We start from the raw sequence: 26,895 nt of genomic DNA, 5'->3' as shown, positions 1-26,895 counted from the left end.
GATTAAATAAGGTTTCAGATCGATGTGTAGACTTAACTGGCTTACAAAATGCTTTAAAAAAAAAAAAAACCTTTCCATACTTACCAACATGAAGAATGGAGTCTACTTACTGTTGGTAGTGAAAATCAGTTACCTAAACTACACTAAACGTACAATGGACTGATTCCCACCCCACCCCCAAACACCCCCCACCCCCCACTAAAACTCATATGTAGTTGTGTAAAACTTAAGTCAGAAAATTTCCGTGTGGCTCATAACTGTCACTTTATGCTAACTAGCATGGTTGTAATATTAACATGTCTAAAACTAAGGAGAAGGAATGGTGCTTTATGGATAAAAAGGAAGTGTGAAACCTTCATCAAGTGGAATACTCGGATGAAATAAGCTTATTTAAAACCTAACATCCCAACTTGGGAAACTCCTAATAAATTCTAAACACTTCGGAGCTTTAGAGCCTGATGTTTACATCTTTTATAAAAGATGCCTCTTGACTAGGGCTAGCAAGCAGTGTGTACACAAATAAAAATGTGTGCAAATACACACACACACTAATTTCACTAATAATAAAGAAAAGAGAACAAACTGATTTCGAATGCCGAATTCAAGAACCTAGTACCATAAGCCTCTTGGCGCTAGAGCCTTTTCCATGGCTGGAGCAATGATTAAAATTTTTTTATTTTTAAATTTATTCATGATTAAATTTTAACCAAAAATTGTTCTCAAGTCTCCAATGTCATTAAAAACAAGGCATGCCAACTCTGACTTTTTATAAATCTAAACTATGGTGCTCTGGAAATTTCTGTAACATCAGAGCCTAAAGTACTGAATTGTGACTTTTTTTTTCCTTATTAACCTTCTGAGGTAGAGTTACCAATTCAATTTTATTAGGACCATAGTTAACTTGAACTAAACCCCATGACCTTTGAAAGAAAAGAAAAAAGGCTTCCCAGGCCGTGGCACATAAGATACACTTATACTTTTAATGTAATAATCAAAAAATAAAAATGGTTTGTGTTTATATTTTTAAAAAACAGCCCAGCTGTATTACTCTGTCACCAAGAATTGTTATCTGAGGATCCTGTCACTGCTGAGTTTTATAGTTCAGCCTTCACAATCCTATCTTGATGAAGAGTTCATTCCCTCATGATACACACAATATACTCACAACTTCCTGCCTTCTCTTAGAAGGCTCCATCTAAGGCTCCCCTTGGAAGTGCCCCCTCTGAACAGAACAGACATGAAGACTGTAACTCATTCAAACAACTCCTCCCTGTTCTGCCTCCTCCTCTACATTCCCCTCTTCTCAAAAACATCTGAAGTATGAAAGTTGTTTTTAAATAGTAGAAGCACCACAGTCCATTAACACCACATATGGTCTTTAAACTGAAATATTTTAGTGATGTCTTGGACATCAAAATTTATTTTTAAGGTGGATTCTGAGTGTGTGGGTCCAGCCCAGGTCTGCAGTTTGTGCAGACATAGAAACAAAAGAAAGTTAAAACATTAAGAAAAAAGTTAACCTGCTGGCCTTAAAATAATGCCGGAAATCAATTTTTTTCAAAGAGTTGGCAAGCATGGGCTATTGGTCAGAATATGAATTAGGTGAATTTACAAAATCATTAAGAAACAAATCCAAGTTTATGTGCTGTGAAATTTCCATGGTTCCTTTAAAGTAGATAGGCTGCTCATAATTTTTTTTGTAATGCTAAATCACTCAATTTTTGATGGAAAAAGAATACAGATGGACTGTGTTTTACCTATGTGAAAACCACCAATCCATTTAAAATAAAATCCAAGAGGGTATATACATTCTAATCAAGTCATTGATTATTTTCCTGATTAATAAGAACTACACTTTACACAAAATACTTTATCAGCAGCTGTTTTCATCAAAAAACCAATATTCATAGTTTCACAGTTGAAAAAATTACACATTAAAATATTTTACAATTCATTGTATATTCACCACGTTCCCATTTCCTAAAGGGCTTGTAATATAAAGCAGATTAAAAGGGAAAACCTCAAAGTAGATTACTTTGACACTGAATTTTACAGAGGACACTGAGAACCACAAAAAGCTTAGGTTCTATCATAAAATAGTGACCAAATTCCATTCTTCTTTAAAAAATCCAATTAGAAACATCTTTTTTTTAAAAACCAAATTCTACAATATGATTAACAGATTTCAAATTAACAGCAGTCTAAAAATCTTCAAAATAAATGATTCTGTATAGCTGAGAATATGATTAAAAAGTTAAAACATGATTTTCAGAGTCTATCTTACTAGAATGTGTTTAAAATTAGGTTTTATTTTCCTTAAACCTGCTTGGTTTTTTCCCCCTACAAAATACCTTGAAGGAACTATTTCTCAAGTGACTACATGAAACCGTAGAGTCAATAATCAGTTATACAATGTTCAATGACAAGGATGGTTGGCCACAGGAACGGACCAATCCATGAAAGTGGTCTGACACCGAAGTACCTGGAAACAGCTTACCCCTGACTTGACATCCTAGTCACCCCATGTAGCATTCAGTTCAATTTTTGGCTTTGCCTTCTGAGCACGACTTGACCCTTTTTTCTTATTTTTAATGTTGTTTGCTTAAACTCTGCTTGGATTTGTTTAAAATTTACTTTGTTTTCAGCGAGATTGTTTAATCATTCTTTGTAAAATTTGTCTACACTTCTTCCAACAGAATAGACTTGGTTGTAATAACTATTGAAAATAAATGTAAATGATGAAATAAGCTATGTGGCTTGTGTTTTAATGGTAGAGAGGTCTCAGGGGAAGGGGACTAGCTGGACTGATGTGAGACATGCAAAGATCATATAAATTTTGTGCAAGGAAGCTCAAAGCTTTTTTGGCACTCAGGTAAAAACGCTGTTCTCTGTTAAGTCTTCAGTCTCCACCATCAGAGTTCCAGATTTGTACCATTTCATTGAGTTTTCCTGTAATTAATCCCTGATATAGAAAAGGCTGGGATGTTAGTATGTATTAACTGAATATATCTAAAAGGCACAAAATGTTAAAGAAGCTTTAAGAAGTTATGAAATCTATATCTGCAAAAGAATCTATTTGGCTTCCTGCTTAAAATGGGAGTTTAAATTCTTCTTAACTATTCCAAGACAGTTTACAGAAATAAGTTCCCCTAATCTTCAAATTTATTTTTCTTGTTGGCAATATTATATACATGCTTTAGTGAAGTACCTAAGTCTCCAATAATTAGGCCCTTTAAGGGCTCTAAAATAGCCAAATATTAAGAGTATTTGTATTAGAGTCCCTTATTCACTATTCAAGACTTCTATTATAGGTAACTGATTTCATAAATGAATATTGTTTTAGTGATGCTGTTTTACTAGAGTATATAATGTGCACTTTTTATAAAGTTGTATTCCAATAATATGCCTAATCTAGAAAACTGTCAGTAAATTATTGCACTTTTTCTGGTGTGGCACCTGGACATTTGCTAAAGCTATTTCCTAGGGCATTAATCATTCATTTCAAATACTGAGTAAAATATCAGAGTCTAGAGAGATGATTAGCATTAGCCCCTACACCTTGGGTCAATGTTTTCCAAAGTGTTTAAGAATGTATCCTGTACTCAAATGCAATTTAATAAAGTTGGACAGTGAGCCCTAATTGCTTGGAAATGGGACATGACCTTAAAATGGTTTAAAATCCTACTTTTATTATCCAGATATTGCATAAATAGCCTAAAAAGGTAAAAAGTTTGTGGTTTCTATTCCCCCATATTATAAAGTATTATTCATGAGCATACCTCAGCAGAGGGGTTGAAGCAATCAGGAAGATACTCTATATTGTGTTAATTTTGGTAACTGGTTTCATGACTGAGGCATTATCAACTATAAGAGATGGAAAATGGGGGAGTTACATGAAAACAAAGAAATAAAAAGAAAGAGGATGAACTTTAATCTGTTTTCCTTATGCAATTATACACTAGTCATTGGTATAAATGGGATAGTGCCTGAGCCTCACCCACAAACCAAGAGGAAAGCTGACCATGCTGCTACGAACAATAAAAAATTTGGGGTGCAAAACAATGCATGACTATGGGACAGATCATGTAAATAAAGAATATATATTAATGATAGTTTCTATAATATAAATAGCCTTTAATAAAAAAAATAATCTTTTTAATAACATTAATACTCACTTCTATTTTCTGGAAACATGCATGAAAAATGTATTCAATTCAATTGCAAAAGGAGAAAAAAAAATCAACCTAAGGTGAATACTGTACAATTCTGGAGCAAGAACTAGTCCTGCTCATTCTTTCTCTATAATGATTATTTTACTTTGTGGGAGCCCAGAATTTCCCTGGGAAGTAAGAATCAGATTCTTGTAAATACTGTCCAGAAAAAAAAAACCCAAAAACACCACCTTATAACAGGTCTCATTTGTGACTGCTTCCAAAACTTTGCAGATAAGACCTCAAATCATCAAAAGGTTTGATTTATTAAAAAGGAAGTCTCTGGTGAAATCTCAAGAGTCCCTTCCACCCCAAGCATTTTTCTTCATTAAACAAGGAGTCAAAAAAACCCACTTCAAACTATAAATTGAACAGCAATGGAAAAATAAGAAATCTTCATTATTTTTCTAATCTCAATGTAATTTAACACCAAACTTCAGTTTCCTTGGACCTAATGCAATAATAGACTTCGCTGTGTCCACAATTTCAAAACATAGAACATTTGCAAGACAAAAAAAGAACATCATTCTTTTTCCTTCTCCATAATTTCTATATATTTTGGGGTTTTTTTGTTTTGTTTTCTTTTTTAAAAAAAGATACAAACAATCTTCAAAGTTTACCTTTTTGGACTTTAAGGCATAACATGAAATTGCGCATTATTCTAAAGCTTAATTTTGAAATGAACTAGTTTAGTGCTCTCAAACCCTGTTTGCGTTTACATTATTTAAATTATATAGTATTTTATTTCTGTTCTTGTGTAAATTCTAATGCTGTTCATGGATTGTGCAATTCCTATGCAATCAGTCTTTGCCTGTTGACAGTTATTAACAGTGCAGTATAGAATCCAGATAATGAGCTTTCGGTTTCTCAGTTATCATTTCAGTTCAAAGCATGCTGCTTAATGGTGTGGAAGATCCAATCCATTTTTGTTGTCCAGCCACCATGATGTGCATCATTCATTTGTTTCATGAAATATTCCAAAGCCTCTTGTTCAGTTTTATCTAAAGCTAGGGTCTTTCGAATGTATGCAATATCATCAAAAGATTGTAGTTCTGGCATTCCAGAGCCAAGCATCATTGAGAAAAGATTTATGAAGAGATTGGCATGCTGCCGAATAGCTAGGTAAGCCTTGTAACACATCTCCTGAAACCTATAAGTAATAAGAACAGTTTGATCAGTATGGAGCAAATGGGATTAATACCTTCAGGTCTCTGCTCAAATGTCACATCCATTAGAGAGGCCTTCTGGGGCAAACCTATAAAAAATACCACTCCTCTCCCGACTCCCCTTATCAACACTTTCTGTCCTCTTTACCCCACACTAGAATATAAACTTTGAGAGTCCATAAGGATTCTGTTTACTGCTTTATCACCAGCACCTAGCATGGCACCTCAGTAGTTTACTAGGGATTTATTAAATGTAAGAATTGGTCCATACTGAAGGCTTTAGGATTTAGGCTAGGGCCAGGACAGAGTTACAGATAAAGTGGAATTTTATAGAAAGTTTTAGAAAGCAATTTAAGGTTTAAGATAGACTGATGATCTACCAGAAGGCAGTCAGAAAAATTAAGAATAAACCTGATAATTATAGTTGACTGATTTCCTTAAATCATAGGATGAAGAAATGCTGTCTTAAGCACTATACATTATTTAACAGTATAGAGAAGACATAGTCCAATTACTTACACAGCAGTAAATAAAAACCTTTATTATAGTTAGAAGTTTGAGAATCACTTTCTTAGGTCTTAATTAACTAAGTAAATCATGTCAGGCCTTGATTAACTTAATACATTGATTTTTTCTTTCCATTTTTCTTCATAGCATTGCACAATAAATAAATACATTAAGATACTCAGTTATGCTAAAATGTTAATAAAACATTTTATATTGAAAAATATCAATGATTTTTGATAGAGCAGCAAGAATTCTGTATTTTGTATTTTTGATTTCTTGAACTTACCTCTCAAATTCTCTTGTTTTTGTGCATTCCTGGGCTCCTTTACTAATCACTATTAAGAAATCCTGTGTCAAAACAAATGGCACACGTTCCCGTTTATAACCAAATTTTTTCTTCTTATGGTCCAAAAAGTGTCCAAAATCTATATGAAACAGCTTTCAAAAATAAAGAATTACATTATAGCTTGACAAATGCAGAAGTACAATATCCTGAATTAATAAATTTAAGAATGAATGCTGAAACATTTTAAAAAGAGAAAGCTATTACTTGTCCATCATCTTTAACCATGATGTTACTATTGTGACGATCTCCAATTCCCAAAATGAAGGTAGCAACACAATATCCAGCACATGAACGTGTGAACAGGTCAATGGCTGCATCATATCTACAAAGAAGAAATAAACACCTGATGAGAGTAGTGTGGAAATATAGAGTAATCCAGTCCAAATTGAGAAAAGATGGTCAAATCTGTATTGAAGAATGAAAACAATCATTGACATGAAGAAGAGGAAGTAATTATGTCCAAAGATTTGAGATAGAAAGGACATTTCTAGATATCCTCTGACTAAAGCATAATTCTTCTTATGGTGAATAAATACTGAACGTATCATGAAAAAAATTTTTTTCTAACCATTTTAACAATGAACTAGAAAGTAAATTTTGAAATGTTCAATGTTGACCTTTAAAAAAAGAATAAGCAATAAAGAAAAACCCATTTTAGATACCTAAAATTGGATGTATAAAGTTGGGTATATAGGGTTTCCCCACAATCATAAGTAATTCTGATCATTCAAACATAAAATCTCAAATATTTCAAAAGGTGAGCATATTTCTTTTCAAAGTAAGTACAAATGTTTTCTCTGGTCTCAAAGAAATGTACAGAATTGTTAAAAGACTCGTCTAACCAAACCTTAGATTGACATAGGAAGAGAAGAATAATAAACTCACATTTCTCCTTTGTTCTTGTCTTTGAGCCACTGGTGTAGTGTGTGGCTGTTGAACTGCAGTGCACCTTTCAGGCCACCTTTGCACTGAATCTGCATAATAGTGTGAGAATTTCGCACCACCTCAATAAGTCCCACACAGTCACCGATTGACAGACAACCATAAGGTAACATTCTGAAAAAAGATGAAAACATTTGCAATTAAATGATGGAATTTTAAATTAGCAAATATCCTAGTAGGCTAATACAGGAATATTCTTTTTGCAAATTTTCACACACAACCTTTACTCCTTTAGTTTTCTTTTAAAATTAGAAAAATAAAATAAAATAAAATAAAATTAGAAAAATACTAGAAAAATTCTCAAAATTATCTGCCATCATTTGTTATAATCTTCAAGTAAGAAAGCATTTAATTGTATAAGAGAAAAGCATTAAGAAGATTACTGTGGCAATTAAAATTTTATAAACATTTTTAACTTTAAAAATATGGGTGAATTTCAGTTTAACTGACATCTAAATAATACTTCAGGGCAGTAGTTCTCAAATTTTTGGTCTCAAGACTCACTTTATACTCTTAAAAATTACTGAGATCCCAAGGAGCTTTTATTTATGTGGATTATATTTAATGATATTAGCAATCAAAATAGAGAAAATTTAAAAATTAAGCATCAATTCATTTAAAAATAAAAAAATATTATTGATCATATAAATAATATCTTTTATGAAACAAAAATATTATATTAAAAAACTCTTAGTAATAAGAGTGACACTTTCCCATATTTTCTAATTTTTTTAAGTATGGCTTCACATGTGACTTTATATCCTACGTCGGTCATTTGGAAGATATTAGTTCACTGAGTTATAAAGTATCACCTTTCAGATGGTGATACTTTCATTATACCAACTAAAAAAAAAATCACAATTGTTAATATTGCCTCTGATCTCATCAGAAAAATCTTTACTTTGGGGAAGCTCTTATGCTTCTGGTGGTGCATACAAGTTTTTCCAAATTTTAATTTTTGCTTGAAAGCTCAAAGACATCCTATCATTCATTCATTTTCTAGAAAATGTCAGGCAAATACCCGTGTTTCAATAACCAAAGCTTGCCTATTAGTTATTTAAGTAAAAATAGCGTCCCATGGAAAAAGCAGCTAGTTTGGCTTGCAACTGTAATCACCCACAAATGCCTTTTCTTGATAAAACCATATTTGGGTCTGCAGCAGAACTGCTATATGGGTACCTCCCATTCATCACAGGGTATTAAAAAGGACATGTAGTCAAGGGAGATGTGAGCATTTAAAGAGAATATGAAAAAAAATCCCAATTGGAAACATCCCAATTGGCACATAAGTACGAAAGAACTCTGTTGTTCTCATAAGCTACTACTGTCCATGCTTTCTTTCTTTTACTTAAGTTCCTAAAAGGAATAGTCTACACTTATTTTCATTTTCTCAATTCCATGTAACGTAACTTCTATGCCTACCATTCTACTGACTCAACTTTTCTTATAGTTAACCATGAATCATCCAATCTAAGGGCTTTTTCATAGTCCTTAGGCTCTTACATCCCCTGAAGCACCCGATCACTGTAAACTGTGAATCTCTCCCCTCTTTTGGGTTCTGTGAAATACTTATTCTGATCTAGCTATCCCTTTGACTATTTCTTTTATGGAATCTTTCCTTCTATCTGCCCTGGTAAATACAGGAATTTCTAAAGGTTGGAATCCTGTTCATTCTCTCTTACTTTACTTTTCAATTTTATTACTGTTGAGCATGCTCATAGTTTAAAGAGTCACACAGTCCTATAAGGGTTGTTATATAAAGAACAACAACAAAACAGAGAATCCAAGTTTTAGATAAAAATGCTCTGACATTTTTTAAATAAATTTTTTATTTAAAATCAAACTTCAAATAAAAAATTTTAAGTTATTTATGTTAAAAGAATTTAGAAAATATCCTAAGATTTAAAAATATTTTGAAGATCTAACTTACATTCCAATGATCTAGCTTAACTTTAAATGCTTTTTAGCACAGTCATTTATTTACAATTAAATACAGTAATTACCAGAGTTATATAGTTAAATCCTTTACTCTGTCCAGTTCTGCATTCTCTTTTGTTTTGTACTTCCTTGGGGGCAGTGGTAGTAATGACATGTGTATCTCTCAGACACAGAAAATTATACCAAAAGAAGAAACTTGATTCATTCAACATTGTTTTTTGGAAAGCCGAAGGGATTAAGCAAAGAATCATGAGTTAAAAATTTGAAGTTGATGACTTAATTTTGTGCTTTAGCAAGTTATTTGACACGTCCATTTTTCTTCTTTGCAACAAGAGGGTTCTACTATGTGTCATTGATGTATTTTTATATACTAGTTACCCTCAATCTTTAAGAGTCATACAAATAAACCCTAACCTGCTCTGCTGCTACAGCTAGAGTTGACTCCTATGTCCACTTATGGACAAAAATGCTTTTGGAGAGAGCTGCCTTTGCTGGAATGACTCTACATTTGCAAAGAGATGAGAAAGAGAAGGAAACACTGTGAGAAACAAATAATAAGGACAAGATGAAGCATGACAGAAAACTTAGATATAACTGTAGAAGGTTGGGCAGAAACGAACAGAATGGGAAAACTTTAAGAGGAGTTCTTTTCATAAATTTTCCTTGTCAAACTGATTTAAGATTAGAGGCCTTATAATGTTTTAAAATTAGAAAATGTATATTATGAAAGAAACTTTGTTTTAACCTCTTAACTCCTGAAAGAAAATAGGGGGCATTTGTGTCTCCTATGTCCTGTCCTAAACAGTCACATCCCAGACACAGCTGCAGAGTCTTTGCCAGTTTATTAGAGATAGTTCTTGCCTAGCTGAATCTCTTAGCTATTCTATGCCAAGAAAGAGGAAGACAAATGAAAGCAGTTGTAATCAACTAGTATTAATTACTACTCCCTACATTTCTTCACAAATACATGCTCCTTTATGCTTTATAACTGATATTTACTAATAGTTCACTTTTTCAGGATAACTTTCAACATATATGTTGCCTTACTGGTTACCTACCGAAGATCAAGACCTTGATTTTGCCAGATATTTTCCATAATGCGAATTATTTGAAGTGTTAGCATATCTTGTCGTAAATCTGCAATTCAAATAATATGTATCACCACTTAATGCCATAAATGCAAATCTGGTGTCATGTCATCATGTTGCTTTCAAACAGAATATAAAGATAGCTGAATTTACTTTTCAAATTAATCTAAAAGGAAGCAATATTTTGATTCTTTAAACCATTTTTTAAAAAGATTTATTTATTTATTTATGATAGACACAGAGAGAGAGAGAGGCAGAGACACAGGCAGAGGGAGAAGCAGGCTCCATGCCGGGAGCCCGATGTGGGACTCGATCCCGGGACTCCAGGCTGGCACCCTGGGCCAAAGGCAGGCGCCAAACTGCTGAGCCACCCAGGGATCCCCTTTTAAACCATTTCTAAATATCTGCACAAATCCATCTATATATGTAGGATAAGCTAGCATGTATTTCACAAAAATTTTAAATTAAAATATTTAAAGTACCTATGTTTTTAATCCTTAAATTTGAACCTGTTTATAAATATTGGGGTTAACAGAATTCAGGGCCGAAAAGTCATTTATCAATAGAAACCCATCAATGATATGCCTACTGCTTCCTGCCACAGCCTGTTTCCAAGTACATTAGGACCTTCTTTTATATGATTTCTTAGTAGACTATACTTTTCTTTTGTACCATATTGTAATTTTATTTTTGTAATTATTTGTTTAATGTCTCTCTTCTCTCTGCTGGACTGTAAACTTTAAGAGGGCAGGGATTCTGTTTTGTTTATTCTTACAATTTGATGGCCCAGCACATCAAATATTTATGGAATGAATGGATACACACACAGCTAAGTAAATAATAGTTAGAAACTTATTTCAGGCCTTTCAATTCTAAATTTAGTACTTCTTTTTAAAGGATTAACATAGTCCAAAGGTTAAGACATCTGTTTAATATTATAATGTTATATATTTTACCACATGCATATTCCTTAAATGGCTTTCAGTAGTTTTCATGGTTCATAAATATCCTGTGTATAAAAAGATAGCTAAATTCATGCATCATAAGTTCATTAATACTCTTTCTTACCATCCCCATTTTTAAAGATGATCTCATTGTTCTGAAAGAGTAACTCTGACATGATGTCTGGGTTCTCCCAATTCAACCACAGTGGCCTTTTTGCAGAGGACATAATTCGACACTCTTCAAGCCTTTAAAATAGTTAAAAACTTTACTAGGCACCTTACTTTTTAAATTTTTTCTACCCTCAAATTTCTTTTAAAATACAGACAGTATAGTTTCTTGAAGTGTTATAAAAATTTAAAACCTTCTCCTCAATTTCATTTATGAATTCAATTCTAAGGGAGTACAAGGAAAAAAATAAATATTAAGCTTAAAACTTTCTTATATAATAGCATATGAATTTTCAACAAATATAGGGATATGCCATTCATTTTACAGATATTATATTTCATTTTTTTATCCTATGAAACCAGAAATTCTGGCCAGAGAAAGTTTTAAACTCTATTATTAAAGTAATAAAAACTCATTCTGACTAAATGCAGTTCTGAACTTAAGAAACCTGAACAACTCTTATTTTGCAGGGTAGGATAATGGGAGAGGGAAGCATATAATTGAATATTCTGATTAAAATGGACTTATTTTTTCTCAAGATTTTCTCCAGGAAGTGTACTTGTTTAAATATATCAATAAAACTTCCAATAAGGTACATTACCTGAGATTTCCTAGTTGATGAGCAGGATTTAGAGGAGATAGAAAACCTTGTAGAGCATCCATGAAATCTGGTCGCCGCATTTGCTCAACTAAAAACTTCATCTGTACCTGATAAATGGGCACACTCATGTTTAGAAACTGATTTCCTGAAAAGTAAAACTAATTGCTAATCTCTTTTATATGTTGGAACCTCAGTATTGTATAGACTATGAATTAATATCCTGTATTCAGATTAGAAAGGTTTCTATCACACAGAGTAACACAACTCAGGGAGAGGCAGGAAGGACAGCATGGCCTACTCTCCCGTAAGAGCCCCGCTGACACAGCCCATGTTTTGGCTCTAGAGCAGGACTTGGTCAACTATGCCAGTTTTTGTAAATCAGATTGCACTGGATATAGCCATGCCCATTCATTTAGATATTGGTGGCTTTCACACTAGAAGAGCAGAGATGAGTAGTTACATCAGAGATTGCATGGCCTGCAAAGTCTAAAATATTTACTATCTGGCCTTTCCAGAAAAAGTTTGCTGATCTTTGTTCTAGAGGAAAAACTACGGAGATCTTGTGTTAGCTTAGTAACTTTACTTTTATGTGTTGCAGAAAACATACTCATTTTCTCTCTTGAGTAGAAAAGGTCTAGTGAGGCTAAAGGAAACTGGAAAAGGACTTATAAAAACATTTGTTAAACTGAGTCTCACACTATACTCAGGTTCCCGTATGTATGCAGAAACATCTCTTTTTAATCAACTGAAATCAGAGCCCAGACTGCTGAGTTATATTATGCAACAACTGCCATTTCATGTTTTTTTTTTTTAATTTTTTAAAAAAGATTTTATTTGTGTGAGAGAGAGAATGAGTGAGAGAGAGAGGGAGCAGGGGGAGGACAGAGGGAGAGGCTGACTTTTCACTGAGCGGGAAGCCTAATATAGGGCTTGATCCTGAGACTTCAGGATCATGACCTGAGCCAAAGGCAGATGCTTTACCAACTGAGCCATCCAGGTACCCAAACTGCCATTATTTTAGGAAATCTTCATCTATCATAAATATAAAAGGTGAGTGGGGGGCAAAAGAGGTTAAGAGCTAGGAATTCATAATAAATTAATTTTCATGCTATAATTTTAGTAATAACTTTTTTTTTTTTCTTTTTCACTATGGATAAGTGAGTAGCTAGAAAATCTAGTTTTCACTGACTACGGCAGCTCTTGCTGACATAAAGGCATTTCTTTTTCTATCCCTATCAATCCTAATGTTAGCACACTGCTTCCTATGCTTTATCATTTTTAGGATAAAGCATGGAACCACTCAAAGAAACTGCTTTTGTTCATCACGATCCCATTTAAGCCAATACTAATGTAATGACTTTGACATTTCTGATTAGTCCACTGTATCAGAGCCAACCTTTGAAATGAAAATTCCAGCTTAAAGAAATGCCTATATTTGCAAATTTAACTAATATTTAGTTTCCTTTTTCTTACCTGTTACAATATAAATATAATAAAATTTATTCCTTCAAAGCAGTTTAGTCCCCTCTAGCTCATGATTTTAGCATCAGAAACAGCACTATTATTATATTTTATTTATTTTATTTTATTTTATTTTATTTTTTTATTTTATTTTATTTTATTATTTTTTTAGAGACAGAGCATGAGCAAGGTGGAGAGGGGCAGAGGAAGAGAGAGTATCTTAAGCAGGCTCCATGCCTATTGTGGAGTCTGACTCAGGGCTTGATTTCATTACCCTGAGAACATGAGCTGAGCCGAAATCAAGAGTCAGATGCTTAACTGACTGGGCTACCCCACAATTATTTTCTAGTAACATTTATTTGAGCTTATATTCCACGAGTTTAATAAAATCAACTAAGTCACACTATGACATTTATATTAATATAGTAACTTTCTTTAAAATTTTTTTTCATGCAGTATTAATGAAGATGTTAGGAAATTCATCAGTACTGCTAATTTACATTCTTCATGCGTGGGGGCTCTTTATTTAAGATTTTATTTATTTATTCACGAGAGACACAGAGAGAGAGAGGCAGAAACACAGGCAGAGAGAGACGCGGGTTCATGCAGGGAGCCTGATGTGGGACTCTATCCCGGGACTCCAGGATCATGCCCTGGGCCAAAGGCAGGTGCTCAAGTGCTGAGCCACCCAGGTGTCCCAGAAAAACTTATTTTAAAAGTTAGGACTGTGAAAAGACAAGGAAGTGAAAGAAGAAAGAACTAACATTTACTGGGCACTGCTTGCATTCTGGGGACTGTAGTATGTGCTTCAGCGCATCTCCTGTAATTTAATTCTCACAACTATACTATGTAGAAAGTATCATTACCATTTATAAATGAGGAAAATGGGTCTCAAAGACTAAATAATGTGTCTAACATTACACAGCTGAGAGGCGGTGGCACCTGGATCCAAATCCTGATATGCTTGATTCTAACGCCTACTATCTGCATCTACCTCAGGCTCTCAGATTACCCTGCCCCACTGCAATGAAGAGTCCCAAAAACAAACTAAAGAGTTACATACCTTTTGTGTTTCATCCTTCTTCTCTTGTTTGAGAATGTCAGTTAAGTTAATGAGCTTTTCCATAGCCTCAACTTGCCTATTTAGGTGCTTCAAATACATCCCACAAGCACGGCAATAGGACTCCAAAAGCAGGCCAAACCTCTGACTAACCGTTTTATTGTGCATCTCAGATCTAAAAGAGCAGTATAAGATTAGTAAAAAAAAGAAGAATCCCCCCAACACTCATGATATATATGGCCTAAAATAAGTATATGTATATATGTATATAATCTTAAGAAAATAATAAAACCCATTTTTGAAATCTAATAAATGTTATAACATTTCAATGTTATAACATGATTTAAAATTTATCATTTGAAGGCAAAATAATCAAGAATTTAAGATAGCTCCTGGAACTGTAAATTTAATAAACTAGTTTTTAGGCCTATTTTAACTACTTTTCATTTACTAATCTTAGCACAAGATATATTAACCACATAAAACAAACTGATGGTTACCGGAGGGGAGGTGGTTGGTGGGTGGGTGAAATAGGTGATGGGGATTAAGGAGTGCACTTGCTTTAATGATGAGCACCAGAAGTGAGTTCTATAGAAGTGTTTAATCACCATATTGTACATATTATAATACTAATAACATTACACTGCATGTTAACTGGAATTTAAATAAGAGCTTAAAAATAAAGATATATAAACATGAAACAAATCAGCACAAAAGTAATAAAATGGACAGGGAGGGAGTGACAAGCTCAGTGAGTACTATTTGACCCTGTGGCATACATGTCCCTTTTTCATACTGTCTTTGAATTTAAGTTATTTTAAACCTAGCTTCAAGATTCCATTTTGATTCATTTTTAACATTTAAAAGACCAAGTTAATTATAAAAAAAAATCAAGTTAATTATAAATCTTTCTAAATTTAGAAAACAGTATATGGCTTATGATCTCACCTTGAGTATAAGATAGATCATATTATTCTCCAAAATACTTTTTATTCTTAATTAGCTTGTTTCCTAGTTAAAAAACTTGGGATTTCAGTCACTATTGTTCTGAATTCCAAGTTAGGATTATTTTCCTTTATTTTGGGTATTTTAATCCACACATACAGTAAAATCAACTGCAGTATTAACCAATATTAATCTAGCAAATTTTTCTTTGCTTAAAGTAATATCAAAGTCTTTAAAAACATTTCAGCTCTCATTTCTATATAAAATTCAAAACTGAATTTAATATTAAAGAGAAAAAGCTGAAAGAAAGCTTACCACTGGTACAACTAACTTTCATTATGGAAAACTCAGACAAACAAAAACAGTATGTACATAATATTTATAGATCTATTAAGAAAGCAAGTAATATATATCTAAAGAATTTAATGGGAAAATAACGTGACTTACTTTAAATGCCAAAAGAAAAAATGCCCAATCCTTTGATTAGTCAATGCTTTCTTGAGTAAAAATCTCACAAGCAGGTTATCCAAATATTGTTCGTATTTTAGGACCTATGTGATTAAACACAAACAAAGACAACGTTGTATTGATCAGGGTCAGTTTTTGCAGGGTTGGACTTAAAGAAACATTTTAAGAAAGTAGGTAATACTGGTAATAAAACTGACTTTTATTTATTTTTATTATTTTATGTTTTAAAAGATTTTATTTACTTATTTGACAGAGAGAGAGCGGGAGAGTGCAGGAGACAAGCAGGGGGAGCAGCAAGCAGAGGGAGAGGGAAAAAGAGAAGCAGGCTCCCTACTGAGCAAGGAGTCCAATGCGGGGCTCAATCCCAGGACCCTGGGATCATGACCTAAGCCTAAGGCAGATGCTTAACTGACTGAGCCACCAGGAACCCTTAGAACCGATTTTTTAAAAAGTGTAAAACCAGTATAGATAAAGATCCACAGTTTGGATAAAGTTGCACAGATTAGAATAAAACATTATATTTTTGTTTTACAATATTTTACCTGTACTAGCTGAATTAGGTACTGAGAAAGCTTGTCATCTGTTAAGTATTTTTCCAAGCACCGAACAGCAAAACCTCGAACCATAGGATCTGGGTAATTACAGTCCAGAAGCTCCATAGCTTGTTCAGGTTTGATTGGAGGCCAATCTTTTACTAAGCAGTACATCTGTTATGAGAAAGACAATAAATCTATTTAAAAAGCAAAGATAGTTGTGAAGGACCCTCTAAGACATTTTCTTACTTTCTTATTTTAAAATTCGTTAAGAGCCCTCCTTATGAATTCGGTGCTTAAAATGTTCAATTCTAATTAACTTCATCAGTGGAAGTGGTGTGAATAGTATTTTTCTCTATTAACATAAAACATAATATTTAATATTATTGTTTCTGAGAGAAAACAATTTGAGTGACACACCAATTTTATATGACAGTTATTCTGTAATCTCAAACATGCATTTACCTGAGCTACTTCATCTCTAGAATTCCATTTAACGGACAGAAGCAGTTTGGGTAGAATTTCAGGGATAGTTACACAATAGTGTCTGTGTGGAAAAGACAAAACAAAACAAAAAACATTCTTGCATGTTATTCAAAAGGCCTAGATATCTAAATTTTCAACTATGTAATCTTTCCAAACACTTTTAAAACTTACTATTACTAGCCTTTTCTAAAATCAAAAGAAATCAGCATTTAACACTATAGTTATGTATATATAAAAGTATACATAAATATATACTTAGACACAGTTATAATGGCAAGGAAGACATAAGAAAAATCCAAATGGAAGACAGATATTTCAAAAAAATTATGAATTTATTTCATAATACTATATAGCTCCTTTTATTAACCTACTTATGCAATAGAAACCATGAGAAGAGTCATTACTTCTACTGTAGTCACTGTACAAAATTTATGGTTCAGTGGACTTTCTGCAGAAATGCACTATAACTGCTTTATTTAAATAAACCAGCGTATACTTCCCAAGTGGTGGGATAGTTTCTTCATAAGTGAAAAATAAAGTACTGCACTATTACTTTGAGGAAGTATAAGAAGGAAAATGGAAGGAACATCTAAAAATTGAAATATCTAGACCAACTATAACTAAATTGATCTAAATCTACAGGGTTATTTAATTATTTATATCTTGAATTTCATTTAAAAGAATCCCCCAAAATCAAATCCTAAAAAAAGTCGTAACAGGGATTTAGAATTTTAAAAAAGCCTTCACCACTTGAAGGTGGAAGGTTAGTACCAATGCAGCGTGACTTTCTAGAAATACTGATCTTTATCACAGTCTGAAAAAGAACAATGTTTACAATTAAAAAGTCACGTAAATTATGCTTTATACACTTTAACAGGTATGGTAAAACCTGCAAGATAAGTCAAAATCAGTTCTTTCTTATGTAACAGAAGAAACAGGGAATCTCCATCTTAACATTTACCTGTGGCTCCACAGAAAATCTTTCTCTTGCTCAGTGATTTCAGAGAGAGGATCTCGGGTACAAATTGCTCGGAGCTGTTCTTTATCATTTTCTCTTAATTCGTTGTCTCTAGCCAGTCTGTTACTCTGTAAAATAAAGGAATATCTTATATGATTTCCTTTGCCACATTTTTCCCTGGATTCACAAGTGATCTACAAAAAGAGAAAATGGCGAATAACTTTATGTTGCATATTAACTGTTGTGAAAGTTTCTTCTCATCACAAGCCTTTATTTTCAGGGATAGAGGAGAATCAACTTAAGGTAGTATTTGTGGAACAAATCTAGTAATCTTAGTTAACATTACCACGAGCCTCAGAACGGTCTCGACCAAAGTGAGTCAGGGACCAAAGTATCTCAGACTGAGATATTAGGGGGTAGAAGCGAATAATTTACTTCTCTTCTTGATGAGGCTCCTTCCTACAATTCTATTAACTAATCTGTTCATGTTTCTGGAATAATAAGAAATAGTAAAATAATAAAATAAAAATGCAAATTCTTTCATAATCTTTGCCCGAATATATCTGAATAATCACTGCAAGGCTTTCAAATTTAAAAAGTAAAAATAAATAAGAGAAAAAAGGAAAAGAAACACCCTCTTTAAAACACTGGACATTAAATGATTGGAAACTAAAGTGAAAATACTATAACTTTTGGTAAAATTCCAAGATTGCAAGTAATGTATTTATTCCCTTGAAATACAGATATATATTGACTGCACAATGAGTAATTATGAATGTATCTTAATATACTACGAAAACAAGTATACATCCCTTGGAATGGGTTACACATATTCCCAATGGCTAAAAATGAAAGCAGGTATCCATGTCACTTGATTTTTATTAACATTTTATTAACATTTAAATATTATTAATTTATCCAATAGCATAAAGGAATATTACTGGCACATGTCCATCAACAAATACTTATTAAAATGCCCTGTGCCTTTTTTTCTTACTGCTGGGGATCTTAAATAGGAAAAGAACCTGCACTAACAGGGTCCTCATTATAGTCAAAAATTAAATGAATAAAAAAAAAAAAGAAAAGGTAATATAAATAAATACTTTGGGTGATGTAATGGAGAATGACCAAGGGGCTACTTTACACTGGGTGTTTGGATACAGCCTCTGAGAAGGGAGTGTTTAATTTGTGCTCCAAATGACAAGAAAAAACCACCCACACTAAGATCAGGGAAAAGACCACTGTAGATGGAGGAAACAGTGACAGTGACCGAAGGAGAGAATGAGTTTGATGTGAGGGAGGAACAGGAAGACCTGTGAGCCTGAAGCCCAGTGGACGAAGAAAGCCCTCCTCTGCTTCCAAGCTCAACTAACAACATACACTTTCATTTTAACTTTAATGTTACCATCTTAGAGAAGTAAAAAGTTCTTTCTTGAACCCAATATATATTAGCTTTTCAACCCAGCCCTCTGTAGTCATTTTTGGCACACTACTGGTTATTCCATCATAGCACTTACCATGATTAATAACGTTATTTTATTTTATTTTATTTTATTTTTTACCACTTTAATGTCTATTTTCACCATTAGACTGTATCTGCAATGGAGATCTCTTTAGGTCACAACTTTATTACCCAGTACCTCTCATACAATAAATTTAAACATACAGTTAGCATTCAATACCTATTTGTTAACTGAAGGCAGGCTAGGGCTCTGAATAAAGAAGAGGCAGAGCTGCAGTAACGATATTAGCATATGGAGAATGTGATTATATCATTATACTGTCCTAGAGCTCAGAGGAGCTATGCCAGTGTAACTAAAACACACGAACCCTTCTCTACACAAAGAGGATAAACCCAAATCCACTGATTATGACTGATATTTAAGAAAACTCAGTGATCTTTCTTACCAGTCCTGCATGGGAATAACTAAATCCTGCTTCCCGAGACACCGACCAGTTGGCATGCTCTTCAATCACTGACATATCTGGGAACTTTACCACACTGCTGAACCAGTCAAACTCCAACTCTAAGCATGGAGTTTCCTAAGAGATGGAATAAAGGTTATAATATATCAAGTTGTGCTTGACTGTATAAAAAAAAAGAAAAAATTCTAATTTGATAATAAAAAGCTTACTTTATTTGGATTTGACCCAGTAACACCAATAGGGTTCAGCAAATCTTCTAATCCATGAGGTACTGGCCAAAGATTCAGAGCCATTTTTCCAGATACTAGAGTATCTGTGTAATCAAACAAGTTTATATTTCCCCAGGCCAATGGACAGTGTTCCTTCAAAAACAAACAAAAATATTCACTACTCTGTGGATTAAATTATAAATACATTTCAAACACTTTTCTTTCCCAGAAAGAATTCAATAACTATTGCTACAATGATATCTATAATAAGCCACATCAATTTTTTAAAAATACAAGTGCTTTCTGTTTTCCTACATAAATTTTTCTTTAATTATAAATAGGAGATATGAACCTATCTCTGTAAGACAGGCAGAAACTGGCATCTAGTCACCTAACAGACAGTTGCATGCTTAAAAAATTGTATCAAGGTGAATTCAGGACATATTCATCATAAATAAACTCAGGAAGCTCTCCTAAGGTTGTCTTCTATGACACATTTATTAAAATTTTACAAATATCTAATTTTTTTAGATAAAGAAAAAAATCCTTTTCTTTTTTTAAGATTTCATTTATTTATTTATGAGACTGAGAGAGGCAGGCAGAGACATAGGCAGAGGGAGAAGCAGGCTCCCTGTGGTGAGCCTGATGTGGAACTCGATCCCACGACCCTGGGATCATGACCTGAGCCAAAACAGATGCTCAACCATTGAGCCACAAAGGAATCCTGAAAAAAAAAAATCAGTTTCTTGATAAAAATTCAAATCAGTAGTATAACTAGGAGTTTTTTAGAGGTAAATATTATTCCTTTTGAAGTACTTTACCTCTTTAGCACCCTTTCGGCCTTTAACAGAACAAATGGAAAGGCAAAGTCGAGCAGCACGAGGAAGATCAGGAATGTATATATCGTAATTTAGCCATTCATTCCACCTATGTAAAGTTTTAAAGAAAAAAATAATTTACCAAAAAAGGGCTTTATCCATAGTATATAAACAACTACAAATCATCAAGAAATCAAGTGAAAAATAGGCCAGAGATCAAGTGGAATGAACATACTTCACAAGATCATATCCAAATGGCCAATAAACATAAGAAAATAGTGAATATTATTTGTCATCCAGAAAACACAAAATAAATCTCATGGAGATACCAGTATACAAGAGATTGGCTAAAACTATAAAGGCTGATGATACCGATGATACCAAGGAAGGGTAAGGATGTGCAGTAACAGGAAATCTCTCTCTTTTTTTGGGGGGGGGGTTATTTATTTATTTTTTTAGTAATAAATTTATTTTTTATTGGTGTTCAATTGCCAACATACAGAATAACACCCAGTGCTCATCCTGTCAAGTGCCCACCTCAGTGCCTGCCACCCAGTCACCCCCAGCCCCCGCCCTCCTCCCCTTCCACCACCCCTAGTTTGTTTCCCAGAATTAGGAGTGTAGCAGTAACAGGAAATCTCATACACTGCTATTGTTCTATTTCTTGACCAGCATAGTGGTTATATGGGTATTAAGTGTGATAATTCACTGAACTTTATGATTTGTATACTTTTATGCACTTGTGCTATACTTCAGTAAAAAAAATAATTAAAAACAAAATAGCTTATATAAAAAGCACATGGAAGAGGGAAACTCAAAGAAGAGTGAAATTTCCTATTAAAATGACAATATATTTACTTTTACATATGGTGTAGTTTTATTCAGAAAAACTCATTAAATAAGTCAGTACATAAATAAAATGAAGGATATGTAAGCAGAACATATTTGAGGATGAGTATAACTACTTCACAAGAAGCAACAGTTAACATTCATAATAAGAAAATAATAAAAAGTGGCTATAGAATGTGATGACAAAAATTCTTCAAATATTTATGATAAATTCACTTCAATTTACTGGATTTTACATGTGAAATTATGTCTATAATGGGTGGACATTTTGTAAATAGCCAAGTAACAGCACACTGTTTTGTTTTGTTTTCAAATATTATAGCAACAGTTACCAGTATAAACTCAGAAGTCAGACTACGGAGAGTAGAATCCTATTCCAACATTTTATTAAATGTGTGACCCTTGCTTTTGCCTGTTTCTCATTTGTGAAGGACTAATAATAGTACTTACTCCATAAGGTTGTTGTGAGTTAACACTAGTAAAGGAGTTTCTGGCTGGAACGGTCAGATAACACAAGTAAAGTGATTGGAATAGTAATTGGTCCACGATAAAAGCTCAAGTGCTAGACATTAATCTAGACAATTTTTCAAAAGGGTGTTTCCTAATTCTATTTTTTATTATAAATAAAATAAGACTTAACAATAAAATGGTATAAAAATTCTATTTTTAATTAGCCAAACTAAGATATAAACTTTATTACTAAAGTTTTATGGACAAAGATTTAAAAAAATATGGCTCTCTGATGCAAAGAAGGCTTACAGTTAAATGGGAGAACTTAGTAAAAGGAATTCTAAAGGGAAAAGAAACAATAAATACAGATAGAAGAAATGTAGGTAGTAGGGATTTGGTAAGTCCACACTAATTTAAGAAAATTAAAGATACATGTACTTAAATGTACCTAGGAGTTTTCATTACTTCTAAATCTTTAGAATTGCTCATAATTAATGAAAAATACTCTACGCACTTTCTAAGAGAGCTATGTCCTATGAATGTAGTTGCTCAATACTATGCTAATTGACTAAAACATGTTTCTCTCTTCCTCTAAAGTTCATACAGACACGTGAGTGCACACATACCAATTAAGTTCATTTTTTTATGTTTTTAAAAAAGATTTCATTTATTTATTAGAGAGAGAGAGAGAGAGAGAGAGCATACGCACACAAGCAGGAGGAGTAGCAGAAGGAGAGGGAGAAGCAGGCTCCCCACTGAGCAGGGAGCCCAATGTGGGTGATCCCAGGACCCTGAGGTCATGACCTGACCTGAAGGCAGATGCTTAACCAAGCGAGCCACCCAGGTGCCCAAGTTCTTTATTTTTAGGGTATATATATATATATATATATATATATATATATTCCAAATTCATTTTGATTTTGATTTTGGGAGAGGACTGGTAACGTCTATGAAGAAATCATTAAGTATCTATTTTATTTAGCATATGGGAAGCCCAAATTTGGAATGATCACTTAATCTCAGTAAGAGATTTTTTTTTTAAAACTTCTTTTCTACTTAATAATTTCATATTCTTTTATTCTTGATTTTAACTTTGTGAATACAGAAAAGTTAAAAGATCTACTTAAATCCTCATACTACCATCATAAGGATTTTACCCTTTAACTAGAGAATTCTTCATTATTAAGGATTTTAATTTTAATTTCAATATAGTTAAATGTATACTGTTATACTAGTTTCAGGTGCACAACATAGTGATTCAACAATTCTATACAGAACTCATCATGGTTAAGTGTACTCTTAATCCCCATCACTTATTTTTCCCATCCTCCCATAACCTCCCCTCTGGTAACTCTCTGTTCTCTGTAGTTAAGAGTCCGTTTCTTGGTTGGTCTCTTCTTTTCCCCCTTTGTTCATTTGTTTTGTTTCTTAAATTCCACATGACTGAAATCACATGGTATTTGTTTCTCTGAGTCATTTCACTTAACTATACTCTCTAGCTCCATCCATGTTGCTACAAATGGCAAGATTATTTTTATGACTGAATAATATTCCATTACATATAATGGAATAATAATAGTCCATTACATATAATTACATACATATATATAAATAAATCCCCTCTTCTTTAGCCATTCATCTATCAATGGACACTTGGGCTGCTTCCATAATTTGGCTACTGTAAATAATGCTGCTATAAACCTAGGAGTGCATAATATATCATTTCAAATTAGTGTTTTCATATTCTTTGGGTAAATACCTAGTAGTGGGATTGCCGGATCATAGGGTAGTTCTCTTTATAACTTTTTGAGGAAACTCCTTACTGTTTTCCAGAGTGGCTGCACCAGTTTACATTCCCAGCAACAATGCACGAGGGTTCCATTTTCTCCATATCTTCACCAACACTTGTTTTTTGTAGTTTTGATTTGCACTTTCCTGATGAGTGATGCTGAGCATATTTTCATGAGTTTGTTGGCAATCTATATGTCTGTCTTCTTTGGAGATGTCTGTTCATGTTTTCTGCCCATGCTTTAAATGGGTTATTTGGTTTTGGGGTGTTGAGTTTTATGAGTTCTTTATATATTTTGGATACTAACCCTTTATCGGAAATGTCATTTGCAAATATCTTCTCTTATTCAGTAGGTTGTCGTTTAGTTTTGTTGATTATTTCCTTTCTGTATAGAAGTTTTTTATTTTGATGTAGTCCCAATGGCTTATTTTTACATTTGTTTACATCAGGAAACATACCTAGAAAAATGTTGCTACAGCTGACATCAGAGAAATTACTGCCTGTGCTCTCTTCCAAGATTTCTTTAATTTCAGGTCTCTCATTCAGGACTTTAACCCATTTTAAGTTTATTTTTGTGTATTCTGTAAAAAAGTGGTCCAGTTTCATTCTTTTGCATGTAGCTGTCCAGTTTTCTCAACATCATTTGTTGAAGAGATTGTTTTTTTCCCCATTACATATTTTTGCCTCTTGTTGAAAATTAATTAACCATATAATTGTGGGTTTCTGGGTTTTCTATCTTCTTCCATTAATTTATGTGTCTATTTTTGTGCCAGTACCATACTGTTTTGATAACTGCAGCTTTGTTTTTTTTTAATTTTTTAAATTTTAAAATTTTTTTATTGGAGTTCAATTTGCCAACATATAGCATAACACCCAGTGCCCATTACCCAGTCATCCCAACCCCCCCCCCCCACCTCCCTTTCCACTACCCCTGTTCATTTCCCAGAGTTAGGTGGATGACTGCAGCTTTGTAACATAACTTAAAAGTCTGGAATTGTGATTACCTCCCCCCCCAGCTTTGTGTTTTTCAAGTTTGTTTGGACTATTCAGGGTCTTTTGTGGTTCCATACAGATTTCAGGATTATTTGTTCTAATTCTGTGAGAAGAATGCTGTTGGCATTTGACAAGGATTGCATTAAATCTGTAGGTTGCTTTGGCTAGTATCACATTTTAATAATACTTGTCTTCTAATCCAAGAGCATATAGAATATCTTTCCATTTGTTTGTATCATCTTCAATTTCTTTCAATAATGTTTTGTAGTTTTCAGAGTACAGGTCTTTCACCTCTTTGGTTAAGTTTATTCTTCAGTATTTTATTATTTTGTGCAACTGTAAATGGGATTATGTTCTTTCCCTTTCTGTTGCTTCATTATTGGTGTACAGAAATACAACAGATCTTTTTGGGGATCCCTGGGTGGCTCAGCAGTTTAGTCCCTGCCTTCGGCCCAGGGCGTGATCCTGGAGTCCCGGGATCGAGTCCCACATCAGGCTCCCTGCATGGAGCCTGCTTCTCCCTCTGCCTGTGTCTCTGTCTCTCTCTGTCTCTCATGAATAAAGAAATAAGATCTTTAAAAAAAATAAAAAATAAATTAAATAAACCACAACAAAACAGAAATACAACAGATTTTTTAAGTTGGTTTTGTGTCTTGTGACCTTACTGAATTCATTTATCAGTTTTAGCAGTTTTTTGATAAAGAGTCTTTAGGCTTTTCTTTTTAAAAATTTATTTAATTTCAATGTAATTAACATATAGTGTATTATTAATCTCAGAGGTAGAATTTAGTGATTCATCAGTTGCATATAACACCCAATGCTCATTTACATCAAGTGCCCTTCTTAATGCCTATCACCCAGTTATCCCATTCCCCCACCCACTTCCCCTCAGCAATTCTCAGTTGTTTCCTAGAGTTAAGAGTCTCTTATGGTTTGTGTTCCTCTTTTTGTCTTATTTTACTTTTCCTTCCCTTCCCTTCCCCTGTTCATCCATTTCTTAAATTCCATATGAATGAAATCAGATGGTATTTGTCTTTCTCTGACTTATTTTGCTTAGCATAATACCCTCTAGTTCCACCCATGTCATTGCAAATGGTAAGATTTCATTCTTTTTGATGGCTGAGTAATACTCCACTGCGCGCGCGCGCACACACACACACACAAACACACACATACGCACTCTTCTTTATTCATTCACCTGTCGATGGGTATCTGGGCTCTTTCCATAATTTGGCTATTATGGACATTGCTGCTACAAACATAGGGGTACATATGTCCCTTTGAATCAGTATAATTGTTGGGTTGTAGGGTAGCTCTACTTTTAGCTTTTTGAGGAAGCTCCATACTATTTTCCAGAATGGCCACACCCTTGCATTCCTACAAAAGTGTACAAGGGTTCCCTTTTTCTGCATCCTTGCCAACGTCTGTTGTTTCCTGGCTTGTTAATTTTAGCCATTCTGACTGGTGTAAGGTGGTATCTCACTGTGGTTTTGATTTGTATTTCTCCAATGTCGAGTGATGTGCATTTTTTCATGTGTCTGATGGCCATTTGTATGTCTTCTTTGGAGAAATGTCTGTTTATGTCTTCTGCCCATTTCTTGACTGTATTTTTTGTTTTTTTGGGTATTGAGTTTGACAAATTTTTTATAGATTTTGGATACTAGTTCTTTATCTGATAAGACATTTGCAAATATCTTCTATTCCATAGGCTGTCTTTTAGTTTTGTTGACTGTTTCCTTTGTTGTGTAAAAGCTTTTCATCTTGATGAAGTCCCAATAGTTCATTTTTGCTTTAATTTCCCTTGCCTTTGAAGATGTGACTAGCAAGGTGCTGCAGTTGAGGTCAAAGAGGTTGCTGCTTGTGTTCTTTTCTAGGATTTTGATGGACTCCTGTCTCCTATTTAGGTCTTCCATCCATTTTGAATTTATTTTTGTGTATGGTGTAAGAAAGTGGTCCAGTTTCATTTGTTGAGGAGATATTTTTTCCTGCTTTGTCGAAAATTATTTGACCATAGAGTTAAGGGTCCATTTCTGGGTTC

The 26,895-nt window shown here is 33.5% G+C and overlaps 1 protein-coding gene across 1 annotated transcript in view; it reads right to left on the bottom strand.

Annotated features, from left to right (window-relative positions):
- Window positions 1-961: 961 nt before the first annotated feature.
- PIK3CA (phosphatidylinositol-4,5-bisphosphate 3-kinase catalytic subunit alpha) overlaps window positions 962-26,895 on the bottom strand; it is an 80,186-nt gene continuing 54,252 nt past the window's right edge. The window contains exons 7-21 of the mRNA XM_025451160.3: window positions 20,780-20,885; window positions 19,959-20,111; window positions 19,732-19,866; window positions 17,827-17,951; window positions 16,845-16,926; window positions 16,389-16,553; window positions 15,826-15,929; window positions 14,437-14,608; window positions 11,913-12,019; window positions 11,267-11,388; window positions 10,169-10,247; window positions 7,116-7,286; window positions 6,435-6,552; window positions 6,171-6,322; window positions 962-5,361 (exon numbers count right to left, since the gene is read on the bottom strand). Of these exons, the coding sequence (XP_025306945.1) occupies window positions 5,091-5,361; window positions 6,171-6,322; window positions 6,435-6,552; window positions 7,116-7,286; window positions 10,169-10,247; window positions 11,267-11,388; window positions 11,913-12,019; window positions 14,437-14,608; window positions 15,826-15,929; window positions 16,389-16,553; window positions 16,845-16,926; window positions 17,827-17,951; window positions 19,732-19,866; window positions 19,959-20,111; window positions 20,780-20,885 (2,062 nt within the window). The 3' untranslated portion in view covers window positions 962-5,090. The remainder of the gene's footprint in view (window positions 5,362-6,170; window positions 6,323-6,434; window positions 6,553-7,115; window positions 7,287-10,168; window positions 10,248-11,266; window positions 11,389-11,912; window positions 12,020-14,436; window positions 14,609-15,825; window positions 15,930-16,388; window positions 16,554-16,844; window positions 16,927-17,826; window positions 17,952-19,731; window positions 19,867-19,958; window positions 20,112-20,779; window positions 20,886-26,895) is intronic.

Source organism: Canis lupus, chromosome 34 (assembly GCF_003254725.2).
Source record: "Canis lupus dingo isolate Sandy chromosome 34, ASM325472v2, whole genome shotgun sequence".
Taxonomy (NCBI): domain Eukaryota; kingdom Metazoa; phylum Chordata; class Mammalia; order Carnivora; family Canidae; genus Canis; species Canis lupus.
The sequence above is the reverse complement of the archived record's forward strand: the minus strand, read 5'-3'. Positions and strand labels throughout refer to the sequence as shown.